Below are 26,627 nucleotides of genomic sequence, written 5' to 3'. Positions count from 1 at the left end.
GACACACATGGAGTGGTTGCCCCTTGCACAATCCCAACTGGTGCTGGGGACAAACTGCAATCGAGGTACGTGCCCTGAGCGGGAACCGAACCCAGGACTCTGGTCCAAGGGAAGGGCTGACAGTCTAACTGCTGAGCTACACCAGCCAGTGCAAAAATCTCTCTTTTAATTGTAATAACAAGTGTGTAGTGTTCCCTTCGTGTGTCCGAGGGGATGGCCACCCTCGGGCACCACTGGCACCTTCTCATCCGGTCACACTGCCTCCTGTCCTCCCCCAGCCCCGGGCCTGTGCGCTTGCTGGGACTTTGCATCTGTAGGGGGGCTGCTGGCCTGCACCCTGTCAGGCGGGACCCAAGGACCGGATGGCTGATTCTGAGTCCAGAACCCACAGGGGACGTGGCATTGGGGGCCGACAGGTGCTTGGAGACACCGACTATGTGGGGTGTCCTGAGCACCCACTCAGCAAACATGGACCCCGCGGCCCGGGAGGCTGGTCCGTGAAGAACTTTCCCAGTGGGGTATGGACCCCGCTGGCCTCGTGCCATCTCCTGCCTGTTAGAGGTTTGGGGCAAACCTCTGTGTGTTCACGGAGCTGCTGGGGCCGGACAGAGGTCAGCAAAGCGGGCGGGCAGCTCGTGACGTGTGCTTTGCGGGACACCATGCAGGTGACAGAGCCCGGCCGGGGGCTGCAGGTGGTCTCCTGTTCCCGAGGGGTGGCGTCTACACCTGGTGTGCAGGGTGTTGGGGGACAGAGGCCAGGAAGCAGGGAGGGTGGACAAGGGGGAGGGAGGCTCTGAGCACCGTGCTCAGGGCCACTGAGGAGGCGGACAGCGTGGGTTTCGACGTTTGCCCAGAGGAGGGGAGCCCAGCGAGGGCGGGACTCGAGGATGAAGGACCCCGACAGCCAAAGCCCCACCGGGCACAGGGCTGTCACCGGGCCATCCTGTCCCTGGGTCCCCAGTCCCAGGCCTTGTGACCGAACACCCAGCGTGTCAGGAGCGCCGGTCCGCACACTCCCAGACCCAGAGACGTCAGAAAGCACCGTCTGGTGCCGGGACCTGTGCTGGGGGCCGCGAGCCTGCTCTGGGGGCTACTGGCTGGGAGAGCAGAGGCTGAAAACCCTCAAGTTATTTATTTGAAAATACAAATGTGATTTCTTAAAACGTTTTACAACCGCTCTACACAGCAAATAAAAGTTAACTTTACACATTTTTTACATCTAGGAGGCGGCGGTCCCACAGGCACCTGCAGGGGCAGCCCCGGCCCTGCCCGGCGCGTGAGGCCAGGAGGTGCAGCCCCGGGGGCGCCCAGGCAGCCTGGACACGCAGGCAGCGCAGGTCCAGGACCCGCAGACCTTCCGGGGCAGAAACCGGCTCCCTCCCGGTGTGTCCACACACCTCCCCTGGGAAGCGGAAGGGCTGAGGGTGGGGGGTGCGCAGGAGCCCCGCCCACCTCCCCGGGGCCTCCCACCAGCTTCCCGGAGAAGGAACAGGACTGTGATCCAGGCAGGCGCAGGTCCTGTTCCGTAAAAGCCCAGCCATCCAAACATCGCATGTGGTTTGGTTTTGCGCAGAACGGCCGCCTCGGGCCGCAGGGACAGCCCCGGGTGCGGTCAGGAGGGCTGCAGCTCGCCCTCACTGCAGTCGTAGTCGTACAGGTGGACGGCGCCCAGGGCAGACGGCGTGTCGAAGAAGGGCCTCTGGGCCAGGGGCGTCCGCAGGGCACCCAGCTTCTGGTCCACAGGGCTGAGCTCCGCCTCGTACCTGCAGGAGAGCCGCGGTGAGCGCGAGGCCACGGGCCACACGCGCCTGTGACGAGGACACGGGCGCGGTGAGGGGGCCACACATCCGACCAGGTCTCGTGTCCAGAAAGAGAAGCCTCGAGGCTCAGCGGTCAGGGAGGACGCGATGGCGAGGGGAAGGCAGAGGACCTCAGACGTGCGGGGCGCTGGGCACGGTCGCAGGGACACAACGGCCAGGGCAGCGGGGAACCAGACCTGCGCCTGCGGACGCGCCCTGGGCCGCCCGCCCTGGGCCGAGAACCGGTGCCAGGACCCGTGCCCACGGGAGCCCGTCCCGGGACCGTGCCGGCGTGAAGACCGACACCCACGGAGAGCGTGTGGACGTTGTGCCGGCGGCCTCAGGACACCGCCCCCTGGAAGCAGGACGGCCGCCCACAGGCCGCTGCCCGGGAGGAACGGGACTCCCTGCCCCAGGGACCCTCCGCGCAGCGAATGGGCGGAGCTCCCGCCACCCCGCGTGCTCGTCCTGTGCCCGCCTCGTCCCCACGCACCCTCCTCCCGCCGTGCGACGCCCCACTTCCTGCCACCAGGCCACTGACCGCCCTCTCAGCCCCCTCACCCGTCATCCCAGGGCTCGCCCGCAGCCTCCTCGGCCACCAGGATGTCGTACTCCTCCGCCGCGTACTTCTCCCAGTCCGACAGCTCGGGGCCTTCGGTCTCCGTCTCCTGCGGAGGACACCGTGTCACAGGGCGGACGGGCCGGCGGCGGACGGGCCGCAAGCTCCGGCCCTTACCCTGAGCAGGGACGCCTGCTCCTTCTGCTCGTGGTCCAGGTACTTCTCGATGTTGAAGAAGGTGTCGAAGAAGACGCCGGCCAGCCTGCACCTCTTGAGGTCGCGAAGCGTGATCTTCCCTGCGGGGGAGGGGGCGCGGGAGGGGCCGTCAGGGCCCAGCGCTCGCGGGGCCTGCAAGGGGTGCGCCGGCATCGCCCGCAGCCAGGCGGAGGGAGCTGGGCGCGCTGCAGGAGCTGCCCAGGACCTGGTCGGGGTTAGTGTTGGGGACACAGCGGAGCCCTGCGATCCCTCCAACCGGGACACAACGGCCAGGGCAGCGGGGAACCAGACCAGGGCAGGGACAGAACAAGAACAGGAACAGGTTCTGGCCACCAGGGGGCACTGTGCGCACATCCTCTGAGCTGCAGGGGAGCTGGAGGGAATGGGGGCGGGGGAGGGGCAGGGCAGGGTCCCAGGACGCTTCAGGTCCAGTGCCCTGGATTCAGCACCAGACAGCACATGAACAAGCGTCCAGTTTGGAGACCCTGTCCCTCTGTTCCTGCCCTGCCCCCACCACCAACCACCTCCTGGAGGAACCTCAGGTGAGGGGTGTCAGAACACCCTGGTTGACCTGGGGGTCCTGGCACAGGGCCTGGGCTCCAGCTACTTGGGGACGCAGGGCATCACCCACAGGGGCTGGGACAGCGGCTGCCTGACCCTGTGCTGATCTGCAGGACAGGATCTACTCCGTGGAGGGGGGCAAGAAGGAACGGGAAGCCCCATGGTGGGGGACGCTGTGACGGCCCCCACAGAACCGGGGGCACAAGTGCTGCCCTGGGCACGGTCCCCAGGGACATGGGCCCGTCCTGCGGCCCTGCTCACCCTGGGCACCACTCGAGTGGAGGGCCTTCTCCACGGCCTCCCACGGGAGCGCCTCCCCCAGCGGGGCCTCCCTTGCACGCATCACCTTCGCTCTGGGGCTTGACCAGGTCCAGCATCTGGCACAGACAGTCCTCGAAGGGCAGGGCCTCGATGGCCATGCAGTCCAGCCGGCGGCACTGCTCCTCGTAGAAGTACTCCAGCTCAAACATGGACAGCGCCCCGTCCCCGTCCAGGTCCATGCAGCGGAACCAGTACTCGATGCTGCCGGCACCGCGGGCACAGGGCCTAGGTCAGCCTGCCTGCCCAGGACGGGCCCCACCCTCCTGGGACTGGCTTCCCCAGCAGGGACGCAGCCTTGGCTGCCACCACCCAACACCCACCACGGGAGGAGCACGCAGCACACGGACCTGGTCGGGGTGGTCTTGTCTTCCTCGGAGATCAGAAACCACACGAAGTCAGCGTAGCTTATCTTTCCTCCCTGCTGCGCTTTTCTCCCTCTGGGTTCAGGGCAGAGACCAGACCCTGTGAGCTGCAGCCTCAGGTGGGGCCCCTGGCCCCCAACGAGCGGAGCCCTGGATCTGCCCCAGGGGTGAGGGGCCCGGGATCCTGCGACTGGAGGAGGCAACCCTGGGACCAGGTAGGAGCAGCGACTTCTGAGGCCTCGGTGACAGCCCCTCAGAGCCCAGGGCCTGACACGGGCACTGCCAGGGGTCTGTACCCACGCCCTTCTGTACCCACACCCCTGTACCCACACCCCCCTGTACCCACACCCTCGTGGGACAGGGGTATGTCCCCCTCACCCGTGCTCTCCCAGGGCAGGTGTGTCCCTGACCTCAGGTGACAGGCACGTCCCTGGGTATGGGCATGACTGTCAGAACAGCCCCTCAGAGGGGACTGGCTGACCTGGGCTCTCACAGATGCAGCCACGGTCACTGGGGGAGACGCGCTCACGGGACGTACCGGGTCACGGCTCCTGAGAAGATCCTCTCGATCATCTTGGTGGAGATCGCTGCAGGGAGACGGGGTTGAGTGCCGGCCGCTCCCTCACGGGCTGGGCAGGGTCTGAAGTGCCCAGACTGGTGGGCAGAGCCATGCACCACCGTCCCTCCCACGCGCCCTCAGCCTCACGCGCTCTAGTGCCAGGGGCTGAGCCCGCTCTGGGGCAGGAGTGGCTCGGACCCAGGGCCCATGCAGAGCAGGCGGAGCCGGCAGGTGTGTGGTCACGCCCTCAGGGACCCGGCTCCCAGCACATCCCTCTGACCAGCAGCAGCAGGGACAGCACCCGGGACTGCTGGGCTGTGAAGACCAAGGGCCCCGAGGGCGGGTCCAACAGGAGACATGTGTCCCCGTGCTGGAGGCTGGATGCCCAGGACCCAGGTGTGTGCAGGCTGGTTCCTCCAGAGGCCTCTCTCCTTGGCCGTCTGCTCTGTGTCCTCACAAGGTCGTCCCTCTATGTGATCTGTGTCATCTTTTCTTATGAGGACCTCAGTCCTATGGGATCGGGGCCACCCCAGTGACCTTGTTCCCTGACTCTACAGGGACATTCTGGGGACCTGCAGTCAGCGCTGCAACATGCGAATTCTGCAGGACAAGGTCAGTCCCTAGCGGCACGAGGCCGTGAGACCAGAAGTGAAGACAGTCTCCCCGCCCCCGATCACCCTGCCTCAGTGACAGTCACTGCTGCCGACAATGGCTGGATGGTGGTACAAGCTTCTGTTTTAGAAAAACGTGTGTGTCTGCATCCTGAGCCTCAGAACCTGTGCAGGGACCTTATATGGAAACGGGGTCTCTGCCGACGGGGTCCGTGAAGGACCTGAGCGGAGGCCGTCCTGGGTCAGGGGGGCCTCCGTCCAATGACAGGTCCTTGGAAGAGACAGAAGAGGAGACGCAGACACAGAGGAGAAGCCCCGTGGGGACGGAGGAGAGACGGGCCCCCCGCCCAGGGACGCCTGGAGCCCAGGAGTCGGAAGAGGCCGGAAGGACCCTCCTGGAGCCTCGGAGGGAGTGCGGCCCTGGACAGCTGATCTCAGACCTCTGGTGTCCAGGACGGAGACAGGATGAGTTCCTATTGTCCTCAGACAGCCATCACTGCTATCTACAATGGCTGCGGATGCCTGGTCTCCAGGACGGGGGACCCTGAACCCCGTGGGCTCCTGTGTCAGCACTGTGCTCTCCCCTCCGCACCCCTCCTTGCAGACAATCCTTCACCGTCCCCTCAATTTGGACTTGAGTCCAGAAGAAAGAGCACAGTTCCCTGGTGTTTGGGCCCCGTCTGTGCCCATCAGAACTGCGCCAGGGACCAGCTGAAAACGCAGAACGTGGAAAGAAGCCGTGTCCGTGGCCGCACAGGAGGGGCAGGGCCCTCGCGGGGTCAGGGACGCAGGGGGCCCTGTGGGACTTTGCCAGCCAGGGCTCCTGGGCAGACGGGCATCGATGTGATGGGCAGGCGGGGCCCTGAGCCCCCAGGGACCGCCAAGGAGACCTGTGGGGAAGCGACCCAGCGGCTCCTGGAGAACGGGATGCTGACCGAGACCTGCCTGCTGCCATCCCTGCGGGGCACGGCCCGAGCTCACCGTGGTCGTTGTGCCGGGCCAGGTCCTGCTGGTCGATGAGGAGGTCGTGGTCTGTGTCCAGCTCCCAGAACTTGCAGTAGATGACGTAGAAGTGCTCGTAGGAGAAGTACTCTGTCAGCTGGTTGATGTCCGCCTCCTCCTCCAGCAGCGCCACGTTCTGCCAAACAGACCCGAGAGACCACTGCGGTTGCCGGGGGAACAGCCCTCCCTGCGGGGGACCCCAGAATCCCCCGGGATCGCAGGGCTCGGAGGGGCTCGGGCCGCCGCCCACCACCCACGCCCACCGGCGGGAATGCCGCCCAGCCGGGCCCGATGGGCAGGTGGCCCGTCCTCATCCACCCTGCTGCAGTCAGTGTGTGCGGGGCCCACGCCCGTTTCCGCAGGCTGGGCCTCCCGCCCCGGGGAAGGACGGGCGGACACACGGACGGACAGACGGACAAGGAGGGACCGTGGGCACCTGCAGGAAGGTGCTCCTCCGCAGCTCTGCGCACGTGATCCGCCCGGACCAGGACCTGTTCACCGAGTAGAAGATCCTCTGGATGACCTGTGGGGGCGCCGGCGGTCAGCGAGCCCGGCCGGGATGGGGGCCCCACCTCGCCGGCAGAGGGCGCGGCAGGGACCCCACGTCGCCCGCCCGCCGGCTCCACAGGAAGGCGGAGCCCCGGGAGGAGTCTGGCCCCGGCAGCACCGGGGGGCGGGGTCCGCCCTGCAGGTCAGGGGGGCCTGCGCTCCACGGGGACACACCTGAGCCGCCCCGGGGGGCGCAGTCCTGAGCGGCCGCGGGCGCTCCCAGCGCGTGCGGTTCAGAACAGTGCGCTAACGACGCCGCAGACTCGCTGCCAGAGCAGCACGTTTGCAGCTGGACCGCCTCCGACAGGCCCTGTGCCCGGGGCTCAGCGCGGGTCCCAGGGGCCACCACCCCCACCGGGCGCCCACGAGCTCTGCCTGTCCTGTCCTCCCCGCCCGTCGGGCCCCCCGAGCACAGCGCGTGGGTGTGGCGCTGCCGCCTGGTTCGCCCCCAGCGCTGGGTCTGCAGTCCCGGCACCTGGGCTCCGCACGTGGGCACTCAGAGCCCGGGGCCGGCGCGGGGCGACCGGGGCCACGCTCGCCCAGAGGGGCTGGGGTGGCAGGGGCGCTCCCCGGCGAGGGCTGTGGGTGGAGGCCGTCCTGCCCAGGCTGAGCTCTGCCGAGGACCGGGCTCCGGGACCGGCGGGACCTGTGCACGGGCAGTGCCAGCACCCGGAGCTCAGACACAACACTGCGGCCGGGGTCTGCTCCTCCACAGCCACACCCCCCGTGGGGAAGCTGCCCGAGGCCACGTTCCTGCCCAGCAGGGCGAGGCAGGGCCTGGGCACACCCTGCTGCTGCCTCACTGCTACTGACTGTGGACGGCTCTCCAGGGCCTGCTGTGTGGGGGTGCCCACCCTCGTCCCGCTCGCAGGAGCCCCCAGTGGAAACAGGTGAGAAGACGGCCAGAGGGGACGGGCACCTGCACCCCACTGCCAGGGCCCCGTACTCACGGTGGTGATGTAGCGAGAATGGAACTCGGACGCCTCCTTCAGGAAGGCCAGGCCGGGGTGGGTGTTCACCACGTCCTGCACGGACACAAGACACCGCTGTGCACACAGGAGCGGGCACAGGGCCTCCGCCCCGAACCCCGCCCCTCGGCTTTGAGGCTGCGGGCTGCACACACCACGGGCCACTGCTGCACCCACAGGCCTGATGTGAAGCCATCGTCGGGGGCCAGGAAGGCACAGGGCAGCTCCTTCTCTCCTCCCAGTGCTCACTCAACACAGACACGAGGACATGGGACGTGCGCCTGACGTACGTGAACCTGAGACCCTCACCACCCAGGAAACAACAACCCCAGGGCTCGGAATTGTTTCTGCCCAAACAGCTCTGGCGTTTCAGGGACAAGAACTGACTTGGTGAACACCCGGGATCACAGACACGGGCCTGGGGACTGTCTGCGGGTGTCCACGATGCCCTGAACTGTACCGAAGCAGTCAGCGCCCTCTGCAGACCACGTCCTGGGACCCCCCACCCGCTGCAGAGAGTGAGCCGCAGGCCCAGGGAGGTCCTCCCTCCGTCCCACAGGTCAAAGCGGTAGGGAAAGGCCTGTCCCCCAACCAGCTCTGCGAGACGCTGCGCCTGAGGGCAGGAGCCAGACTCCCAGCCTGTGTGTGCTGTGCAGCCGACCTGCACCCGAGACAGGTGAGGCCGTGCTGTGTAGAGAGGGGGTGAGGGGCGTGCGGGGCCAGGCGGGGTGAGGGGCATGGGGTCCAGAGGGGGTGAGGGGCGTGCGCAGCAGAGGGGGTGAGGGGTGTGCGTGGCAGAGGGGGTGAGGAGTGTGGGGTCCAGAGGGGGTGAGGGGCGTGCGCAGCAGAGGGGGTGAGGGGTGTGCGTGGCAGAGGGGGTGAGGAGTGTGGGGTCCAGGCGGGGTGAGGGGCATGCCGCAGATGGCCCACCTGCAGGAAGGGCACGAAGTCCTCCTGCACCAGGTAGTTGCATCCGGGGCTCATGAGCAGGTGCACAAACTTGGTGGCTTCGTCGTGGCAGGTCTGCAGGATCCTGGAGGCACAGAGGGCGCCCACGGGTCCTCACCTGGGCGTGCACACCGCCTGCCCCAGCCGGGCTCCGACAGGCAGTGCATGAACCAGAGGCCCCAGCATGACTGGAAGGGATGCCTGGGCCCCCCTCCTCTTCCTGTGCCCCCGCCCCCCCTTCCCACGTCCCCCCTCCCCGCACCCCCTTCCCATGTCCCCCCCGGACTCACTTTCTCCACATGGCCACGAACTTGTGCACGGAGACGGAGCCCGTGCGCTCTCCCCCGGCGCTGCAGAAGAGCGGCCCCTTCCAGTACAGCGGGCAGCCGCAGGCCTGCAGAGGGCACAAGGGCCGTGAGCACGTTCCCCACAGGGGAGGACACGGGTTTGTAGGTGGTGATGGGGCGCTGGGAAGAGCTCCCACTTGGGGACGGACCCCTGCCCTGGCGCAGGTGAGTGAGTGGACAGTCGACATGGGGACGAGGCCAGAGGGCTTCCACTCAGACATTCTGTTCCACTCACGACAGCGGGAAGAGCCGGGACAGAGGAAAAGGCACACGAGCCACAGTATTCAAGAGCATCCAGTGCCCTGAGTCAGCACTGTGAAAGCTGGTGAACAGCTAACTGCAACTCGGCCAAACCCTTACGGAGAGGGAGCAGCAGTCCCGGGTCCGGCCTCTACCAGCCCTGAGCCCGGGGCGCTGGGCAGACGATGGGGGCCCGCGAGCAGGGTGGAACCCAGGTGGCTGAGGAAGGCGCCGCGCCCTCAGGGAGGGAACTGGAGGTGGAGACACTGAACCTGTGCCCTGCCATGGGATGGAGCCCGCGGCTGCCCGCAGAGCCGTTCTTGCAGGGTCTGAGAGGACGCCCACAGACCCCGGCATGTCTTCTGAGGAACAGCCAGAGGTGAGGCTCTGGACGAGGTGGGGGATGGCCCCGCACCCCATGCATCCCTCTGCCTCAGCGGGCACAGCCCTGGGCAGCAGGTCCATGCTGCCAGGGCCAACTGGAAGGGGCAGGAGGGGGTGCAGACCTGCTGGTCGGAGGGAAGACCCTCCTCTCAGGCAGCTGTGCACAGGGCTCGGAGGGGCCTGGAGAGACGGGCTCCCGCTCTGTCCATCCACGGCCCCATGGACCCTGCGCTGGCTGTGGACCCAGCTGTGCACACCCGGCATTCCCTGGGGCGCTGGCACACTGCACGGTGCTGGTCACAGGTGTCCAAGGACCAGGTGGACCGAGGACAGGGCAGCAGCACTGTCCTGCCCTGGGGGGGGGGGGTGGCCACACTCAGTGGTGTGTGCACAGATCTGTGCATGTTCCTGGGGGTGACCCCGCCACCCCAGTCCCCTGTGCAGACCCACAGGCCAGCAGGGGGTGCATTCTAGCGCTGCCACCCTGAGCTCAGGCCTCTCTGGGTCTGCTGTCAACGCCCTCAGACTGCTAGGAACACGGACCCTGACATGTACATGTGACGCGATTCTACGTCAGACTGTCACTGCGCAGGAGAAACCGCATCCTGCGACATTCACAGAAGTCAAATGTTCTCAAACGTGCGTGTGGGTGATTCCCTCTGCAGGGCACCTGTCGAAGCTGAGGTCACCTGTCCACCCTCAGCCAGGAAAGTGGGGCTCTCACCCCACAAGTCCCCCTCTCCACCCACGGCTCTCCTCTGTCCCCACCCAGTCCTGTCCCCACAGCCCACCCAGGACTCTCCTCTGTCCCCACCCGGTCCTGTCCCCACAGCCCACCCAGGACTCTCCTCTGTCCCCACCCGGTCCTGTCCCCACAGCCCACCCAGGGCTCTCCTCTGTCCCACCCGGTCCTGTCCCCACAGCCCACCCAGGACTCTCCTCTGTCCCCACCCGGTCCTGTCCCCACAGCCCACCAGGGCTCTCCTCTGTCCCCACCGGTCCTGTCCCACAGCCCACCCAGGGCTCTCCTCTGTCCCCACCCGGTCCTGTCCCCACAGCCCACCCAGGGCTCTCCTCTGTCCCCACCCGGTCCTGTCCCCACAGCCCACCCAGGGCTCTCCTCTGTCCCCACCCGGTCCTGTCCCCACAGCCCACCCAGGGCTCTCCTCTGTCCCCACCCGGTCCTGTCCCCACAGCCCACCCAGGGCTCTCCTCTGTCCCCACCCGTCCTGTCCCCACAGCCCACCCAGGACTCTCCTCTGTCCCCACCCGGTCCTGTCCCCACAGCCCACCCAGGGCTCTCCTCTGTCCCCACCCGGTCCTGTCCCCACAGCCCACCCAGGGCTCTCCTCTGTCCCCACCCGGTCCTGTCCCCACAGCCCACCCAGGGCTCTCCTCTGTCCCCACCCGGTCCTGTCCCCACAGCCCACCCAGGACTCTCCTCTGTCCCCACCCGGTCCTGTCCCCACAGCCCACCCAGGGCTCTCCTCTGTCCCCACCCGGTCCTGTCCCCACAGCCCACCCAGGGCTCTCCTCTGTCCCCACCCGGTCCTGTCCCCACAGCCCACCCAGGGCTCTCCTCTGTCCCCACCCGGTCCTGTCCCCACAGCCCACCCAGGACTCTCCTCTGTCCCCACCCGGTCCTGTCCCACAGCCCACCAGGACCTCCTCTGTCCCCACCCGGTCCTGTCCCCACAGCCCACCCAGGGCTCTCCTCTGTCCCCACCCGTCCTGTCCCCACAGCCCACCCAGGGCTCTCCTCTGTCCCCCACCCGGTCCTGTCCCCACAGCCCACCCAGGACTCCTCCGCTGTCCCCACCCGGTCCTGTCCCCACAGCCCACCCAGGGACTCTCCTCTGTCCCCACCGGTCCTGTCCCCACAGCCCACCCAGGGACTCTCCTCTGTCCCCACCCGGTCCTGTCCCCACAGCCCACCCAGGGACTCTCCTCTGTCCCCACCCGGTCCCTGTCCCCACAGCCCACCCAGGACTCTCCCTCTGTCCCCACCCGGTCCTGTCCCCACAGCCCACCCAGGGCTCTCCTCTGTCCCACCCGGTCCTGTCCCCACAGCCCACCCAGGGCTCTCCTCTGTCCCCACCCGGTCCTGTCCCCCACAGCCCACCCAGGGCTCTCCTCTGTCCCCACCCGGTCCTGTCCCCACAGCCCACCCAGGACTCTCCTCTGTCCCCACCCGGTCCTGTCCCCACAGCCCACCCAGGGCTCTCCTCTGTCCCCACCCGGTCCTGTCCCCAAGCCCACCCAGGGCTCTCCTCTGTCCCCCACCCGGTCCTGTCCCCACAGCCCACCCAGGGCTCTCCTCTGTCCCCAACCCGGTCCTGTCCCCACAGCCCACCCAGGGCTCTCTCTGTCCCCACCCGGTCCTGTCCCCACGCCCATCCAGGGCTCTCCTCTGTCCCACCCGGTCCTGTCCCCACAGCCCACCCAGGACTCTCCTCTTCCCCACCCGGTCCTGTCCCCACAGCCCACCCAGGACTCTCCTCTGTCCCCACCCGGTCCCTGTCCCCACAGCCCACCAGGACTCTCCTCTGTCCCCACCCGGTCCTGTCCCCACAGCCCACACCGGACTCTCCTCTGTCCCCCACCCGGTCCTGTCCCCACAGCCCACCCAGGACTCTCCTCTGTCCCCCACCCGGTCCTGTCCCCACAGCCCACCCAGGACTCTCCTCTGTCCCCACCCGGTCCTGTCCCCAAGCCCACCCAGGGCTCTCCTCTGTCCCACCCGGTCCTGTCCCCACAGCCCACCCAGGACTCTCCTCTGTCCCCACCCGGTCCTGTCCCCACAGCCACCCAGGACTCTCCTCTGTCCCCACCCGGTCCTGTCCCCACAGCCCACCCAGGGCTCTCCTCTGTCCCCACAGCCACCCAGGGCTCTCCTCTGTCCCCACCCGGTCCTGTCCCCACAGCCCATCCAGGGCTCTCCTCTGTCCCACCCGGTCCTGTCCCCACAGCCCAACCAGGACTCTCCTCTGTCCCCACCCGGTCCTGTCCCCACAGCCCACCCAGGACTCTCCTCTGTCCCCACCCGGTCCTGTCCCCAGAGCCCACCCAGGACTCTCCTCTGTCCCCACCCGGTCCTGTCCCCACAGCCCACCCAGGACTCTCCTCTGTCCCCACCCGGTCCTGTCCCCACAGCCCACCCAGGACTCTCCTCTGTCCCCACCCGGTCCTGTCCCCACAGCCCACCCAGGGCTCTCCTCTGTCCCCACAGCCCACCCAGGGCTCTCCTCTGTCCCCACCCGGTCCTGTCCCCACAGCCCACCCAGGACTCTCCTCTGTCCCCACCCGGTCCTGTCCCCACAGCCCACCCAGGACTCTCCTCTGTCCCCACCCGGTCCTGTCCCCACAGCCCACCCAGGGCTCTCCTCTGTCCCCACAGCCCACCCAGGGCTCTCCTCTGTCCCCACCCGGTCCTGTCCCCACAGCCCACCCAGGGCTCTCCTCTGTCCCTGTGACCGTTTCCCGAAGGCCAGGCACACAGCTGCGCCGTCGGATCTTCCAGGTCTGGCCTCACTTCGCACACAGCCCCTCGGGGGCAGCCACACTGCGGTGTGTGGAACTGAGAAGCAGGGGTGCTCTGGGGCCCAGTTCCTCACTCCTACACGCCTTGCTTAGCGTTTCCTGGATGACGGGGGTGTCTGTGCTAATGAGCGGATGCTGCCCGGCTGGTCCCTGGAAAGACCAACCATGGTTAGAAGGCTGGAGCGGTCAGCCTCCGTCAACCCCTAAAGCACCAGGCACAGGGAGCTCCTGGGTCTGAACACACCCATGGGCCAGACGGGGTGCACCCAAGTCCCTGGAGACAGGCTCCGTGCTGGGACCTGCCCGTCTCACCCTGTGTTTTCACCTGCTGTCCCATCCTTCAATGACCGGGTCAAGGGCGGTGTTTCCCTGACTTCTGTGAGCCGCTCCAGCAGACTGGGGAAGCAGGAGGAGGTGCTGAGAACCCCTGAACCCTTAGCTGATCGATCACAAGCACGGGTGAGAACCGGGGACTCACAGCAGTGCCTGAGGTGGGGCAGCCTCGTGGGTGGGCTGTGTGGGGAGGCCTGAGCAGCGCTGCGGGCCAGCCAGCTGGTGTGGGGGAGCCAACGGCGGGAGCTGAGGGGTGCAGCTGAGGTGTGCAGGGAGCAGGGGGGAGCCGGCCTCTCCTTGGGCTCTGCGTCTCCCACTGTGGATCACCTGACCTCAGACCACAGCCGTGCTGGCACCGCGGAGGGGAGGCCCTGGGAGGGAGGCGCTCAGCGCAGGCGTGCGGAGCAGAGGGGCGTCCATGTGGCAGCTCCTAGCAGGAGCACAGGCGGGGGCCACGGAGGGGCCTGAGTGCGGGGAGCTGCAGCGACGGGCGTGAGCTCAGCACCCTCCCTGGAGATGGACCGGCAACCCCAAACCCCAGCCCACACCTGTGCGAACTCACACTCGGGAGCGGAGGGTGCCTATGGCGCTCACGGGCGTTGGCCATGGGGGACCCCTCCCCCCCGGAGCTAGTCCACGTCACTCACGAGGACCACGGCCACAGCACTTCCCTGCCCCCCGCAGTCGGAGTCAGCGACAGGAAACCCCAGGGAGGCCGCCCGGCTGCAGGCGGAGGTGACAACGTCTGAGTGACGGGGAGGGAAGGACAGGACCAGCGGCTCCAGGGAACACGGGAAGACCCGGGAGGGCCGCAGAGGCGCCTGGAGGACGGCGGCCTCAGGAGAGGCGGGAGGGGGAGAAAGACAGGCTGCAGCGAAGGAGACGAAATCGAGGCGACAGAGAACCACTGGACCACTAAAAGCTGGTTCTCGAAAAAGGTCAGAAGATGAAACCAGTTCTGGACAAAGGGAGTGAAAACAAAGACGAGACCCAGATGTCACCACCAGAGCCCAGGCTGCAGTTCTGGGAAAGGACACGAGGGGACAGACCCCTCGGACCTGAGACACAGGCCCCCTCAGACCTGAGACAGGGTCAGGGCCCTCGGCCCACCGGACCTGTCAGCACAAGAAACAAGCAGCGGCACGGCCTCCCCAGAGAGACCCAAACGCTTCGCTGTAGGACATGACGGGGTTCTGGAGAACGGGCAGGTGAGAACACACCTGCGGGTCCCTGAGGCTCAGCCTGCTCAGCTGAGACCAACGTGCCTGAGGCCGACCCCAGGGACGCCAGCGTCAGCGTCCAGACGCAAGGAGAGAGCGGGGGCTGGGATTCACGGGCCTGGGACCCGATGCCTTGACTTCACGTGATGACAGACGGACAGACGGAACCGCACAGCCACCTGTGTGCCAGCAGACGAGCCGTCGCCGGGCTCCAGCCCGCACACCTGATGTCAGGCCCCGGGGCCTGGAAGCGGAGGCAGCTCGCGGGGCAGCGCACAGAAGCTCAGCCGCGTCCACGGCCGGGCGGGGGGGGCGGGGAGTGGGGAGAGGGGGCGCCAGCTCCCGCCTTCTCCTGCAGACCAGCCAGCGAGCCTGCAGAGGGCACAGGACCCCGCTCATGGTCGGTGTGTGAGGACATGACCCTCCCCCAGAGTTCATGAACCCCAGAAATGGATCTGAGCAGTGCGAATGGTCAGAAGAGACACGTCCTGTGTCACGGGACACGTGTCATGGGTGTAACTGAACATGCTACATGTGCCGCTCATCTCCCTCGGCTGCGCCTCAGGACAGCCGCCAGATGGGGGCAGACTGACGGAGCACAGCGCAGGTCCGCGTGGGCACAGGGAGTGCGGGGGACAGCTCTGCGCACGCCCCGGGGGCGATGGTGAAGTGGCCACAGCAAGGGCAGCAGGACCCCAGCACACTGCTCCTCACAGCTGTCGGCCCCGCAGAGAAGCCGCCCGGGACCTGTCACTGCAGCGTCCTGTGAAGTGAGACGCACGGTCGCCCGAGGACCCAGCAGTCCACTCCCAGGGGCGTCGGCCCAGAAAAGGTGACGGCAGCTTCGCCACCAGACACAGCTGGAAACCACCGGATCGCACGCTGGTGGGCCACGGCTGGGCCCCCAGCTCCTGGGGGAGGGGCAGGAAGGTGGCGATCTGGCTCCGCAGGAGGGGCAGGTGCCAGCCAGCTCTGCACGTGCCCGTCCCTGTGGGGTGGCAGGAAGGAAGGCCCTGTGGACAGGGGATGGCGGCGGAGCTGGGCTGGGATGGAGGGGAGGGCCGGGCACAGGGCCTGTGGTGGATGAGGCGCCCTTCTTGGAGTCAGGGTGGACACGCGAGGGTGTGCGCTCACTAAAACATGCCACACTGTGCACTTCAAAGGGGCAGTGTCCCTGCCACAGCTGTCCCCCCGGGCGGTCTCAGAGACTGAACTGTCCCCCGGGCGGTCTCAGAGACTGAACTGTCCCCCCGGGAGGTCTCACAGAGACTAAACTGTCCCATTCAAGGAGTAGAAAACACGAGAACAGAAAGTGTGTGAGGAGCTGACACAGAGGAGGACCGGAGTTCGTGAGAGGAAACCACGCTGCGATCCCTGAGGCTGGCAGACACGCACCTGAAGGACGTCCTCGTCCCTGCCCTGACTGGTCACAAGGACGCAGAAACACCCCTGGGGAAGAGGGTCCTCCGTGTCGATTTCATTAAGATTTTAAAAAGTCACAGCAAAAGTACAAAGACTCAGGGTAGCCCGTGTATAAGTTACACAACATGTACTTTAGAAGTGTCAGGGGTCCCACTGCAGACCCTGAACCCTGTGCTGGAGGGCAGGCGGGCGGCCCTGGGCCCAGGGGGAGATGCAGAGAAACAGGCACAGGTCCCTCGCGGCACAGATACCACGGGGCAGGGAGAAGTCAGCCGGGTGTTCCTGCCACAGCACAGCAGCTGGTGACCGTGCCACACCCGCACCCGTCACCATGGGCAACGCGGAGACACCCATTGGGGGAAAGCACCCGGCGGCGAGATCTCCTGCAGTGTGAAATCTCACGTGTGCACTGAGCGTCCGCACTGCCCACCCCGCGGGGCACCCCCAAGGACGCAGAGCTCCACCTGGGAGGGACCTCAGGAAGGACAGGGCGGGGCCTGCGGAAGCTGGGGCGGGACCTGGGGGACCACGCCCTCACTGATGCAGTGTCCCCACGCCCTACGCTGGCAGCTGACACAGGGAAGCGTCTGTCCTCCAACAGGTAGGACAGAAACCGCCCAGGTCCTGTGTCAGACTGAGAACGGAAGCGGAAGGCCAGCCCAGATCTGACCGGATGATGAAGGAGCAGACGCGGCTGCCCGCACCGGGACGCCCACCTTGGCGACTGTGCCCATGTCCTCCATGGTGGCCCTCTCGTGCGGGAACTGGGCGAAAGCCCTCTCGATCTTGGCGATGACGGCGTCTATGTTCACCGAGTCCTGGGGCCGGCCTCGCGGGAAGTAGAAGGCTGGAATGCTTTGGCTGCTGGCTGGCGGCCGGGGCTCCTCCTTCTTGGTCTGCACCTGGGAAGTGACAGAGATCACACCCACGTGAGAACGTGGACCACCAAACACCTTCACACGTGCATGACGGACGGGTGAGGAATTCACCTGCACGTGGGTGCACGGAGCCCCCCTGACCTGGGTCTGCATGGACACCTGACCGTCCCTGCAGCCACTGCAGTCTTGAGCTGTGCACACGAGGTAATGGGCCCGTGTGACCTCTGACCCACACGCTCGGCCTCCTGCCGTCCTGCGGGGTAGGCCCCGGACGGGCAGCTGCGCACCAGGCTGCCTGAGCCAGCACGGCCCGAGAACCGGCTTGTGGTCCCTGGGGGCTCAGGGTCAGCACAGGCGGGCTCCGGAGGGGCTGTCGCTGTCAGGATGGGGTCCCGCCTGCACCCCTCTCAGGGCACATCCCCGAGGACCGAGCAGCTGCCCGCACGCCTGCGGAGGGCCCTCCCACAAAGGACCTGCACCCTGGGCCTCGTTCCTGCCAGAATGGGCGACGGCAGATGTGTCCTGCGCGGGACTGGGACAGGTCAGGGTGGGCCAGAGTCACCTGGGGACACGAGGCCGCGGCTGGATGCGGCAGCAGCGCCAGTGTGCCGACGGGCAGTGCTGGCCCAGGACTGGAAGCCCGACACCTGCGGTGTGGGGGCTGAATGTGGCGGGGGGGGGGGGCAGCAGACACGCAGCAGGGGAGCACGAGGGGCTCGCCACTGGACAAGGCGTGGGACCCGAGAGCAGCACGAGGAGCCTGCGGGGATCCACGCTCAGCACAAGGGCCTCGTGACAACCATGCGGGGTGCAGGGAACCACGGGCAAGGACGCCCACGTGGCCAGCGTAGCGGAGGGCAACGGGTCCCCTACCACTGAGGGCTCCCTCCTCTCACGGTGCTCAGTGAGTACTGGAGGCGCGGACCAGAGCTCACACCCCGCAGCGCCGCAGGGGCACAAACCACCCAACGACCCGGAGGCACTGGCCGACCAGGTCCGCTCGGAGCTTCTGCGACCTGGGAGGGGCTTCTTGACCCCAGCACGCAGCCGGGACCCCTACAGCGCGGGGACAGTCTGCGCACCCCCGGCCATGCGCCCCCTCAGTCACTCGGAATCCGTGAGCAGACACTCGCTCAGGCTGTGCGGAGGAAGGGCTCCCAGCAGGAGCCAAGTGCCCCCCGGAGCGTCTGGAGGCAGAGGGGCCGCTCCGGGAGGCTGTGCGCACGCCGTCCCCGCCCCAGCCACAGAGTCATCTCGATTCCGGGCGGCCCTCTCAGGGACCAGCACAGCCGGTGCAGGGCCGTCGGTCACTGTGCCTGCACACGCGCAGGGGTGGCGTCCCCAGGGCTGACCACCAGTACGCCGGGAGGAAGGGGACAGTGTGAACGGGACGAGGCAACGACAGCGGGAGACGAGGGGACAGGACACAAAGAAACAAGACCGGGAGGAAGGTACGTAGGATGGACCCAACGTGACGGTAAACGGAGAGGGAGTCAACATTCGGTGTAAAACACAGCGGTCACGCTGGAGAAGGTGCCACTTTGTGGCTGGCCCAGGGACACAGAGTGTCCCGGGAGAGGAGCGGGTGCCGGCAGGGAGGAGCAGCGCAGGACCACGGAGTCCGAGCTCCCCGAGCGGAGCCTGCTGGGGGCTCACCACGGACGGCCGCGCCTCCGGTGGACAGGGCCAGCCTGGGGCTGGGCAGTCACGTACGGTAAGTGCGTTTCCAGCGCACGGCATGGCCGACGCGTGACGGTCTGTCAGCAGGGACCCCGGGAGCCGAGGACGTCCGTGCGCACACACCCCCAGCAGGTGCCTTTGCACACGACTGGCCCCGCGCGAGGGCTGCATGTGGGACAGGGACGCCCCCGCTGCCCTGCGCCCGCACAGCGGGCACGCGCCGCTGGGAAAGGCGAGTCCAGCAGAGAAGGAGGCCGAGCCCAGCTCCCCGCACTGACCGCAGAGCTGACTGGACGACGAGAATCACAACAGGCCGGCGTGGACACAGAAGGTTCACAGGCTTAATCTCCAGGACAGAAATAGACCGCGTCCCAGCACAGCTGTGGACATTCCTGCCCAGGCGCGGGCCCGGGAGTCGGCACCACCCGCGGTGCCCCGGGCCGCAGACCGCGAGGGACGGCGGACAGCGTGCTGCCCTTGCGCGTGTGTGTGTGCTGTGTACGTGTACATGCTCTGTGTACGTGTATGTGTGTGCATGTATGTGCGCTGTGTGCGTGTACGTGCTCTGTGTGTGTGTGTGCGCTCTGTGTGTGCATGTATGTGCGCTGTGTGCGTGTACGTGCTCTGTGTGTGTGTGTACACGTGCTCTGTGCGCGTGCGCTGTGCATGTGGCAGGGTTCACAGCAGTCCTCGCGCCTCGGAGAGGAACACTAGCAGGGCTGAGCGGCTGGTTTCCGAGCGCTGCTCTCCAGCCCTCCTCCGCGTGCCCTCGACGCGGCCCAACGCTGTCACCAGGGCAACGACAAAGACGACACCCGGGCACAGAGCTCTCTCTGACCGCTCACCATTCCAGGACCCACACCCGGTGCTGCAGACGTGTGCAGACCGCCTAGACACAAGCGTCTGTGCAGACATGCGGCGTCCGTGGCAGGCAGTGCCAGGAGGAGGCAAGGGCCCGGGAAATCCCTCTGGGTGGTGCCCACAAGCACGTTTCTAGACGCCACACACAGAGGGCCCGACGTCAGCGCTGAGGCAGGGGCTGGGACCGAGCACGTGACCTGGCCCCACGCCAACCACACGGCCCTGCAGCACACGGGAGGGGACCCAGCAGGCTGGTCAGCGGTGCCAGGGCGCAGGCCGACCAGCTCCTGGTGTCCCAGGGCAGATGCCCGCCAGGACCAGACCTACGTAGCTTGGCACAGCAGCACGTGGATTTGAGGCAAGGGTGGCACCCACGGGGACACCCTCCCTCCCTGACCCCCAGCGGGAGGCCCCTGCAGGCCCTGGACTTTCCTCTGGGCTCCCACGGACCTTCCACACTGGCAACAAACAACACACCGAACGTCAGAGTCAAAGCATCGACATGCGAAACAGAGGAGCCAGACACGGGGACAAGGAAACCGGCCCGTGCCAAGGTCTGTTGGAAGGGCCCACTGTCTACCACACGTGCAGGCCTGGCTCGGGGAGGCGACAGAAGACCCACCACGGGAGGCATCGAGGACTGTCCCAGGTTTCGGCCGCCAACGGGCTGCAGAAGAAGCACTGGGACGGGAGCCAGGCTGCCCGGTGGCCCAGCCATGGAGGGGTCAGCTCTGCTCTGGGCCCACGACCTGAGTACGGGCCCACCGGCCGGCGGTGCGCACATGTCGAGAGCACGGACGGGCTCTGAGGCTTCCCCACAGAGACGGCAGGCTGGGGCCTGAGAGGCTGCGCTGCCCCGGCAGTTGGCAGGAGGGGCCTGTGAGGGCACCGGTGCCTGTGCCTCGCGGACAGTGATGTCCTGTTCCAGAAGCTGAGTCCAGGGAGGTGCTCAGAACCTTCCCTGCCCAGCGCGGGAGCCTGGCTGAGCCGATGACATTCTGACATGAGAATCCCTGGGCCGGCCGGCCTGGCGGGCGGGTGGATGGACACAGCCCACAGACCACATGGCCACGCTCCCCACGGCCCTCTGGCCTCGGACACAGCGAGGACACACCTGGCTGGGCCCAGCATCACTGCCACATCTGAAACACCGACCCTGTCACCCCCGTCATCTCCCGCTGCCTCCCACAGGCACTGCCCAGCCAACGCTGTGTCCGCATCCACACTGGGAAGAGACACCAGGAAGGTCCTGCTCCCCCCGCTGCCCCATGAGAAAGGCCTCTGAAGACACTGTGGGAGCCCATTTTCCGGGACATGAAGCTGCGCCCTGTTAGGGGACTTCATGGAATTTACTTCCCAAAGAGGGAATTTTCTGGATAAACAGCCATCCAAGAACAGCCCAGACTTTCCACAACAGCCGCGTGATGGAGAGACAGGCAGAGGACGGCCAGGGCCCCAGACACCCTTGCAGCCACACCGGCTGCCCTCCTGTCCTCAACTCGATCACACTGCGCTGACTCCACTTCCAAATTAAGACGAGTTTAAATAGACTGACTAAACGCAAGGAGAAATGACAGCTCTGGCCGGCTCACAGACCGCGAAGGAGGGCACAGGACGGAGGAGCAGCCTTGCTGAAATGTGGTCCCAGAGACGCCAGTGACCTGTCAGCAGGAAGGAGGCCTGTTCACCCGAGCAGGATGCTTCACTGGTGTGATGTTTTTAGGCCGCGACACGCATTCAAGTGCAGTCTGGGGAGAGGCTGAGCTGCCCAGCACCCTTGCCCCAGCACCGCAGGGGGACGGGGGCGGGGCTCCACCACAGAAACCTCCCGTCACAGTGATTCCCCAGAGGGCTTCACAGTGTGTGGTTCTGTGCAAGAACACAGGAGCACGGGCCACGTACAGACAGGACCTGCGCATTACTGCTCGGAGCACCTACGACACTCGGAGGAGCTCACAGCTGTGACATGTGCATGGCCAATGGACACAGACCATGGGGGGAAGGCAGGAGGGGGCGGGAGCGGGGAGGAGGGGGTAAAGGGGGACATCCGCAATGCACTTAACAATAAAGATACGTCTAAAAAAACAAACAAACAGATCGATGAAAAGAAAAGCCAGCTGGTGACGAGAAACCCTGACCTGTGCAGCGTGTGGGCACCTCGGTGACCGCCTGTGAGAGCTCACGCTGGGCCCAGCAGGGTGCCAGACGCTGCCATGAGGCTCTGGTGTGAAGGGACGTACCTGCGACAAGCTTCGCTACCCCACAGACAGCGTCCACTCCGACAAAGCTGGTGCACGGGACGTGCTGTCGCCACCACACAGCGGTGCGGCCAGAGAAACGAGTCCACCCAACCACGCCACGGAGTCGCAGACATCTGTCCACTCTAGTCTCCAAGGGAGGGCTGCCCTCTGCACTGCACAGCGGGGCTCCGGGCGGGCAGCTCAAGCTGCTGGCCGCCCCACCTGCAGACCGCCGAGCCCCCCCGCCGAAGTCAGCTCTCAGCCCACGGTGGGTGTTAGCTGCTAGACTACAGGAGAGGAGACGGCGGAGCTCTTTCCAAACAACTGTCCCCAGACACTCACAGGGCTCAGCTCTACACAGACAGCTGTTCCGGGAGAAACACCGGCAGGCAAGGCTCCTGGACGAGGAGCAGCCCCCTCCCCAGAGGCCCGACCTCCCAAGGACGTGAGGGACAAGGTGAGCAGCCACACAAGCAGACCCGCCACGCCCGCCCGCCCTGCACCTGCTGGAAGGCCTTGAGCCTCTTCTTAAACCGGGAGGGCAGCACGAAGTCGCAGCCGCGGGCCAGGGAGGCCAGCTCCTGCCTCAGGTCGGGGTCCTGGCGCAGAGACAGCTCCCTGAGCCTCATGTCGGCGCGCATGGGCCGCCAGGGCCCGGGCCGGGTGCCGTGCTCACGAAGCTGGGCCTGGCCGGGGCCGGCGGGGTCGGGGCGGCAGCTGCGCTGGCTGGGACTGTGAGGCTGGCCGAGCTCAGCGTGCTCCATGCACGGTCAGGCAGGCGCTCTGGGGGCCGGCCCTGGGCCGCACGCATTCCACAGGCTGAGGAGGGCACATGCTGAGGGTGGGGGAAGGCGCGGCGGCTGAGGGAGCAGCTGGGCAGGGAACTCGGCAGGCGGGCAGGCCGGCGGGCAGGAGGGAGCACCAGGACACGGCTCCCTGAGGGGTCTCCCTGCGCTGTGCTGTGCTGCGCTGGCTGCAGGAGGCCGCGGAGGCGCTCTGGGCACAGGGACTGTGGGGGCTGGCGGATGGTCAGAGGAAGTGAGCAGGTTGGTGGGAGAGGGGCTGGGGACAGGCCTGCTGGCTCTGAGGAGGGAGGGACAAGAGCTCCAGAGAAGTGAAGGTGTCCCGCACAGCGAGCCTGTCACAGGGCACGCAGCCTGCGGTTTTGTGCTGGCCCCGCACCAGGGTCCCTTCCCCAGAGCCCAGAACGTGGGGTGCAAGTGCAGTGCCCTCCCTGCCCTGCAGCCTTGGGAAGATATATGTGCACCACCAAGGGCACCCTGACACCCTGACACTCTCCTGCCCAGCACGGGGGGGGGGGGGGCAGTCCTCCGGATTTGGTAGCACTGGGGCACAGGTGCTGTGGAGAGGGGAGGACAGTGTGGAATGTGACCCGCCTGTCATGCAGACTGGGGGGTGAGGGCAGGGGTGAAACACGGGCTCAGGACCGGAGATGCCTGAGCTCACAGCCCAGGTGACCCCACCCGTCCCCACCAGGAAGGAAATGGGCACCCACACACTGGCACGCAGCCCAGAGAGGTCCCGCCTCGTGCATGGATGCAGACACCTCTCAATAGTGACGGGGTTCATGCCGACACGGCCCCGGGGCACAGCCTTGGGCACCAGCCTGCACCCGAAGGAGCTGGAACAGAAATGGGAGCGCAGGGAAGGAGTCTCCACGCCTGCCCAGAGCTTGCGGGTGGCTGTGTACTCTGAGTGTGGGCTCCGCTGTGGGCAGGGGACACCAGGACCGCCCTGTGTTGGCACAGTGACACCGGGTATTAGTGGAGATGACGTCTGGGGCATCGGGCCGAACAGAGGGCTCTCCCAGGACGTGCTGCCCCCCAGGGAGAGGAGGCCCTGCGCTGGCCCCATTTCTGGAAGGAAGTACGGCCGGTGCCCCCCAGGCAGCACCTCTCTGGGTGGTCCTGATAACTGCAGTCTCAAGACTACACCTGCGCCCCACACCCTGACACTATGAGACAGCACCAGGGGGTCTGCTCACCCCATGGTCCTCGGCACTAACTGCCTCCCGCCACCAAGAACTGTCTTCCCATCTGGACCACAGGCCCTGGCCTTAGTAACGCCCCTAAGAGGAGGAGCCCTTCCTTGTGTCCGCCCCTCTGCTCCCTCCCGCTGTCCTCCTGTGTTCAGGGGCACCCAGCCACAGGTAGAGGGAAGGCCAGCCCCATGTCCTGCGAGTTCCGCCCACGCACAGCCTGTGGTTAGGGCTTGTTTAAAAAGCCAAGAACACAGGTGTCCCAGGCACACGCAGGACCCTGAGCAGTGCAAAGCAGACTCAGGCCCCGCACTCCTCACTCACCCTTCCTGAAAGAGGTTCCCAGTGGGCAGGTGGGAATTTCCCTCCCAGACGCTGGAGCGCTGCATCCCCCCATATCCAAATCACAGGACCCATGGGCCCTTCTTCAGCCCCCGGAAGCTGCAGTACCCCAGGGATATCGCATCATCCTACCAAGAAATCGCAGGGCCCCAGGGACACAGAAGCGACTATTGAATTGTGTGGCACTCGTGTTTCTGAGGTCCCAGTGAGCGTGGCATTGGCTGCTGGGACGTACAGAGGTGCAGGGGGCAGGGAATCACTGGGGCATATGGAGGTGCAGGGGACAGGGAATCGCTGGGACGTACGGAGGGACGGGGGACAGGGAATCACTGGACGCACAGAGGGATGGGGGACCAGGAATCGCTGGGGCATATGGAGGTGCAGGGGGCAGGGAATCGCTGGGACGTACGGAGGGACGGGGGACAGGGAATCACTGGACGCACAGAGGGATGGGGGACCGGGAATCGCTGGGGCATATGGAGGTGCAGGGGGCAGGGAATTGCTGGGAAGTACGGAGGGACAGGAGACAGGGAATCGCTGGGACACATGGTGGGGGTACGCAGTGTGGAATCTGCTCTCAGCTTGTTAGGAACCTGATTGTCATGAAGCCTCTCTTTGGTTCGTTGCCTGTGAGAGTTGATCCATCAGGCCCCTGTGAAACCAGGGTCTGAGTCCTGAGCTGAGGTCACGACAAGGAAAGAAGTGGCTGGTCAGCTCAGGCACACTGGGTCAGACTGGGCCTTTCTCCCGGGGTCAGCACAGGGTCAACAAGAGAAGCCCCAGCTCACTTACATGAAGGTCCCGTTTCCCCTTCCGAGAACTTAATGTAAGAACACTGCCAGGTTCTACCTGGCAGTACCATCCAGGCCGCTACCATGGGACCGACAGACAGACACACATGAACGCTCAGAGGACTCGGTGCTCACTCTCTGCCCCCACATGTTCTTTCCCTCCAAAGACGGAAGGGGACACACACTGCAAGGGCCCTTCAGGTCCCAAGTCTGCCACACACGTTCACAATATTTCTCATGACGTCCTCAGACTAACACAACCTAGCAGTCCCGGTACTAATCACAACCTGTATTTTGATATGCCATGTACTGTTTTCATGGGGCATCTGTCTCCTCTTACTATTACCTGGGGAACTAAATGGGCCACGGATGACAAGAAACTGCCGGGAGGCTGTCAGTCTTGCAAAGTGTATGTGCTTGAGAAAGTGGTTTTATTTATGAAAATCCCTGCCCCAGCCCGAGCCTCCTCCCCTGCCAGTGTGCAGCCGGCAATCGGCCTGTCACACCGCCCCCACACTGCCTTGACTGGGAGAGCGGGAACCAGCTCTCCCTCCCTCCTCATGACAGCACGCTTCGAAATTCAACTGGAATGGCCCAGATTCCAGATACATTAAGGCATGCTTAAAGTCAACTTCAGGTCCCAGACAAGATCAGTGAATCATCCCTTAATGAAAACTCCTGGAATGGTTAGGAGAAAACCGCTCTTGTCTCCCTCCAACCTGGCTGTCATTGTGCAAACTGCCAGCCTAGAGGAGTTTTCAATGTCACCCTGCTGGCCCTGTCATGGCTCCTGTCACAGACCGTTCCACCTTCTCAGCTCAGCCAGCTCGTCTCAGCACCCTAGGGACAAGTGGGTCTGTTTGGGCTGCCCACTGTGGGCAGTATGAATCTCCACGAAACACCACACCCTTGCATAACCCACCCCGCAGACGTCCCAGCAGCCACTCCTGCAGCCAGCGGGAAAATGAGAATGGAGCACATGTCCCTCAACTCAGGACTCTGATACCACCCAACAAACAGAGTGTCAACCTGCCTCGGGCCCCTGTTGCAGCTCCTCCTCCAGGGCCTCTCCTGGGCCCTCCTCCAGCTCCTCCTGCAGCACCCCTCCAGGTCCTCCTCCAGAGCCTCTCCTGGCCCCTCCTCTACCGCCTCTAGGCCCTCCTCCAGCACCTGCAGCACCCCTCCAGGTCCTCCTCCAGAGCCTCTCCTGGCCCCTCCTCTACCGCCTCTAGGCCCTCCTCCAGCTCCTCCTCCAGCTCCTGCAGCAGCCCTTCAGCACTATCTGCTCCAGCCTCTTCTCCAGCTTCTGTAGCCCCTGCTGCAGCCCCTGCTCCAGGCCCTCCTGCACCTCCAGGTCCTCCTGCAGCCACTCCTCCAGCTCCTGCAGCCCCTCCTTCTGCCCCAGGTCCTCCTGCAGGCCCTCCAGCACCCCTCCTGCAGCACCTGCTCCAGCCCCTCTTCCAAGCCCTCCGGCAGCACCTGCAGCACCTCGCTCGGCGGCCAGAGTTCCCTAGCCGCGGTAGCAGAAGGAAGAGGAACTTACTACTCGCGTCCCTGCGGATCGACGAGTCCCTCGGACGTGCGGCCCATTCCGGGGGCTGGAGGCGGCTCCCAGCGGCAGCGCGGTGGACGCGGGGCCCGGGCCGGGCGCCCCCAGGCCGTCGGGCACGCCGGGCTTGCAGGCGGGGGCCGGGGGCGCCGCGTCCCCAGCGCCCGCGTCGGCGCGGCCCGGCGCCCGCACCCTGTGCAGACAGTCCCGCAGCATCGCCTGCGTGCTGGCCTCGCTGAGCCAGCACAGGAACAGCTCGTCCACCTTCATCTTCAGCACGGGCTGCAGCACTTTGCCGGGCGGCATCTCCGGGCTCGGCCCGGCCTCCCGGGGCCCCCTTCCTCGT

At 66.2% G+C, this 26,627-nt stretch overlaps 1 protein-coding gene across 2 annotated transcripts; it reads right to left on the bottom strand.

The window, feature by feature from the left end:
• Positions 1-877: 877 nt before the first annotated feature.
• Positions 878-26,606, bottom strand: PPP2R3B (protein phosphatase 2 regulatory subunit B''beta). Of its 2 annotated transcripts, none has more exons than XM_036242235.1 (13): positions 26,276-26,606; positions 16,658-16,843; positions 8,746-8,849; positions 8,438-8,540; positions 7,490-7,564; positions 6,427-6,513; positions 5,970-6,126; positions 4,357-4,405; positions 3,804-3,893; positions 3,482-3,657; positions 2,536-2,654; positions 2,361-2,467; positions 878-1,763 (listed from the first exon to the last, which is right to left on the bottom strand). In XM_036242235.1, the coding sequence occupies exons 1-13, from the start codon at positions 26,585-26,587 to the stop codon at positions 1,613-1,615; spliced, it is 1,716 nt and encodes a 571-aa protein (XP_036098128.1). In that variant the 5' UTR covers positions 26,588-26,606; the 3' UTR covers positions 878-1,612. The 2 variants fall into 2 exon arrangements, with proteins under 2 accessions (XP_036098128.1, XP_036098129.1); XM_036242236.1 differs by lacking the exon at positions 26,276-26,606 and adding an exon at positions 22,104-22,270.
• Positions 26,607-26,627: the final 21 nt, after the last annotated feature.

The sequence above is a fragment of the Molossus molossus genome, unplaced genomic scaffold, assembly GCF_014108415.1.
Source record: "Molossus molossus isolate mMolMol1 unplaced genomic scaffold, mMolMol1.p scaffold_m16_p_42, whole genome shotgun sequence".
Classification (NCBI taxonomy): domain Eukaryota; kingdom Metazoa; phylum Chordata; class Mammalia; order Chiroptera; family Molossidae; genus Molossus; species Molossus molossus.
The sequence above is the reverse complement of the archived record's forward strand: the minus strand, read 5'-3'. Positions and strand labels throughout refer to the sequence as shown.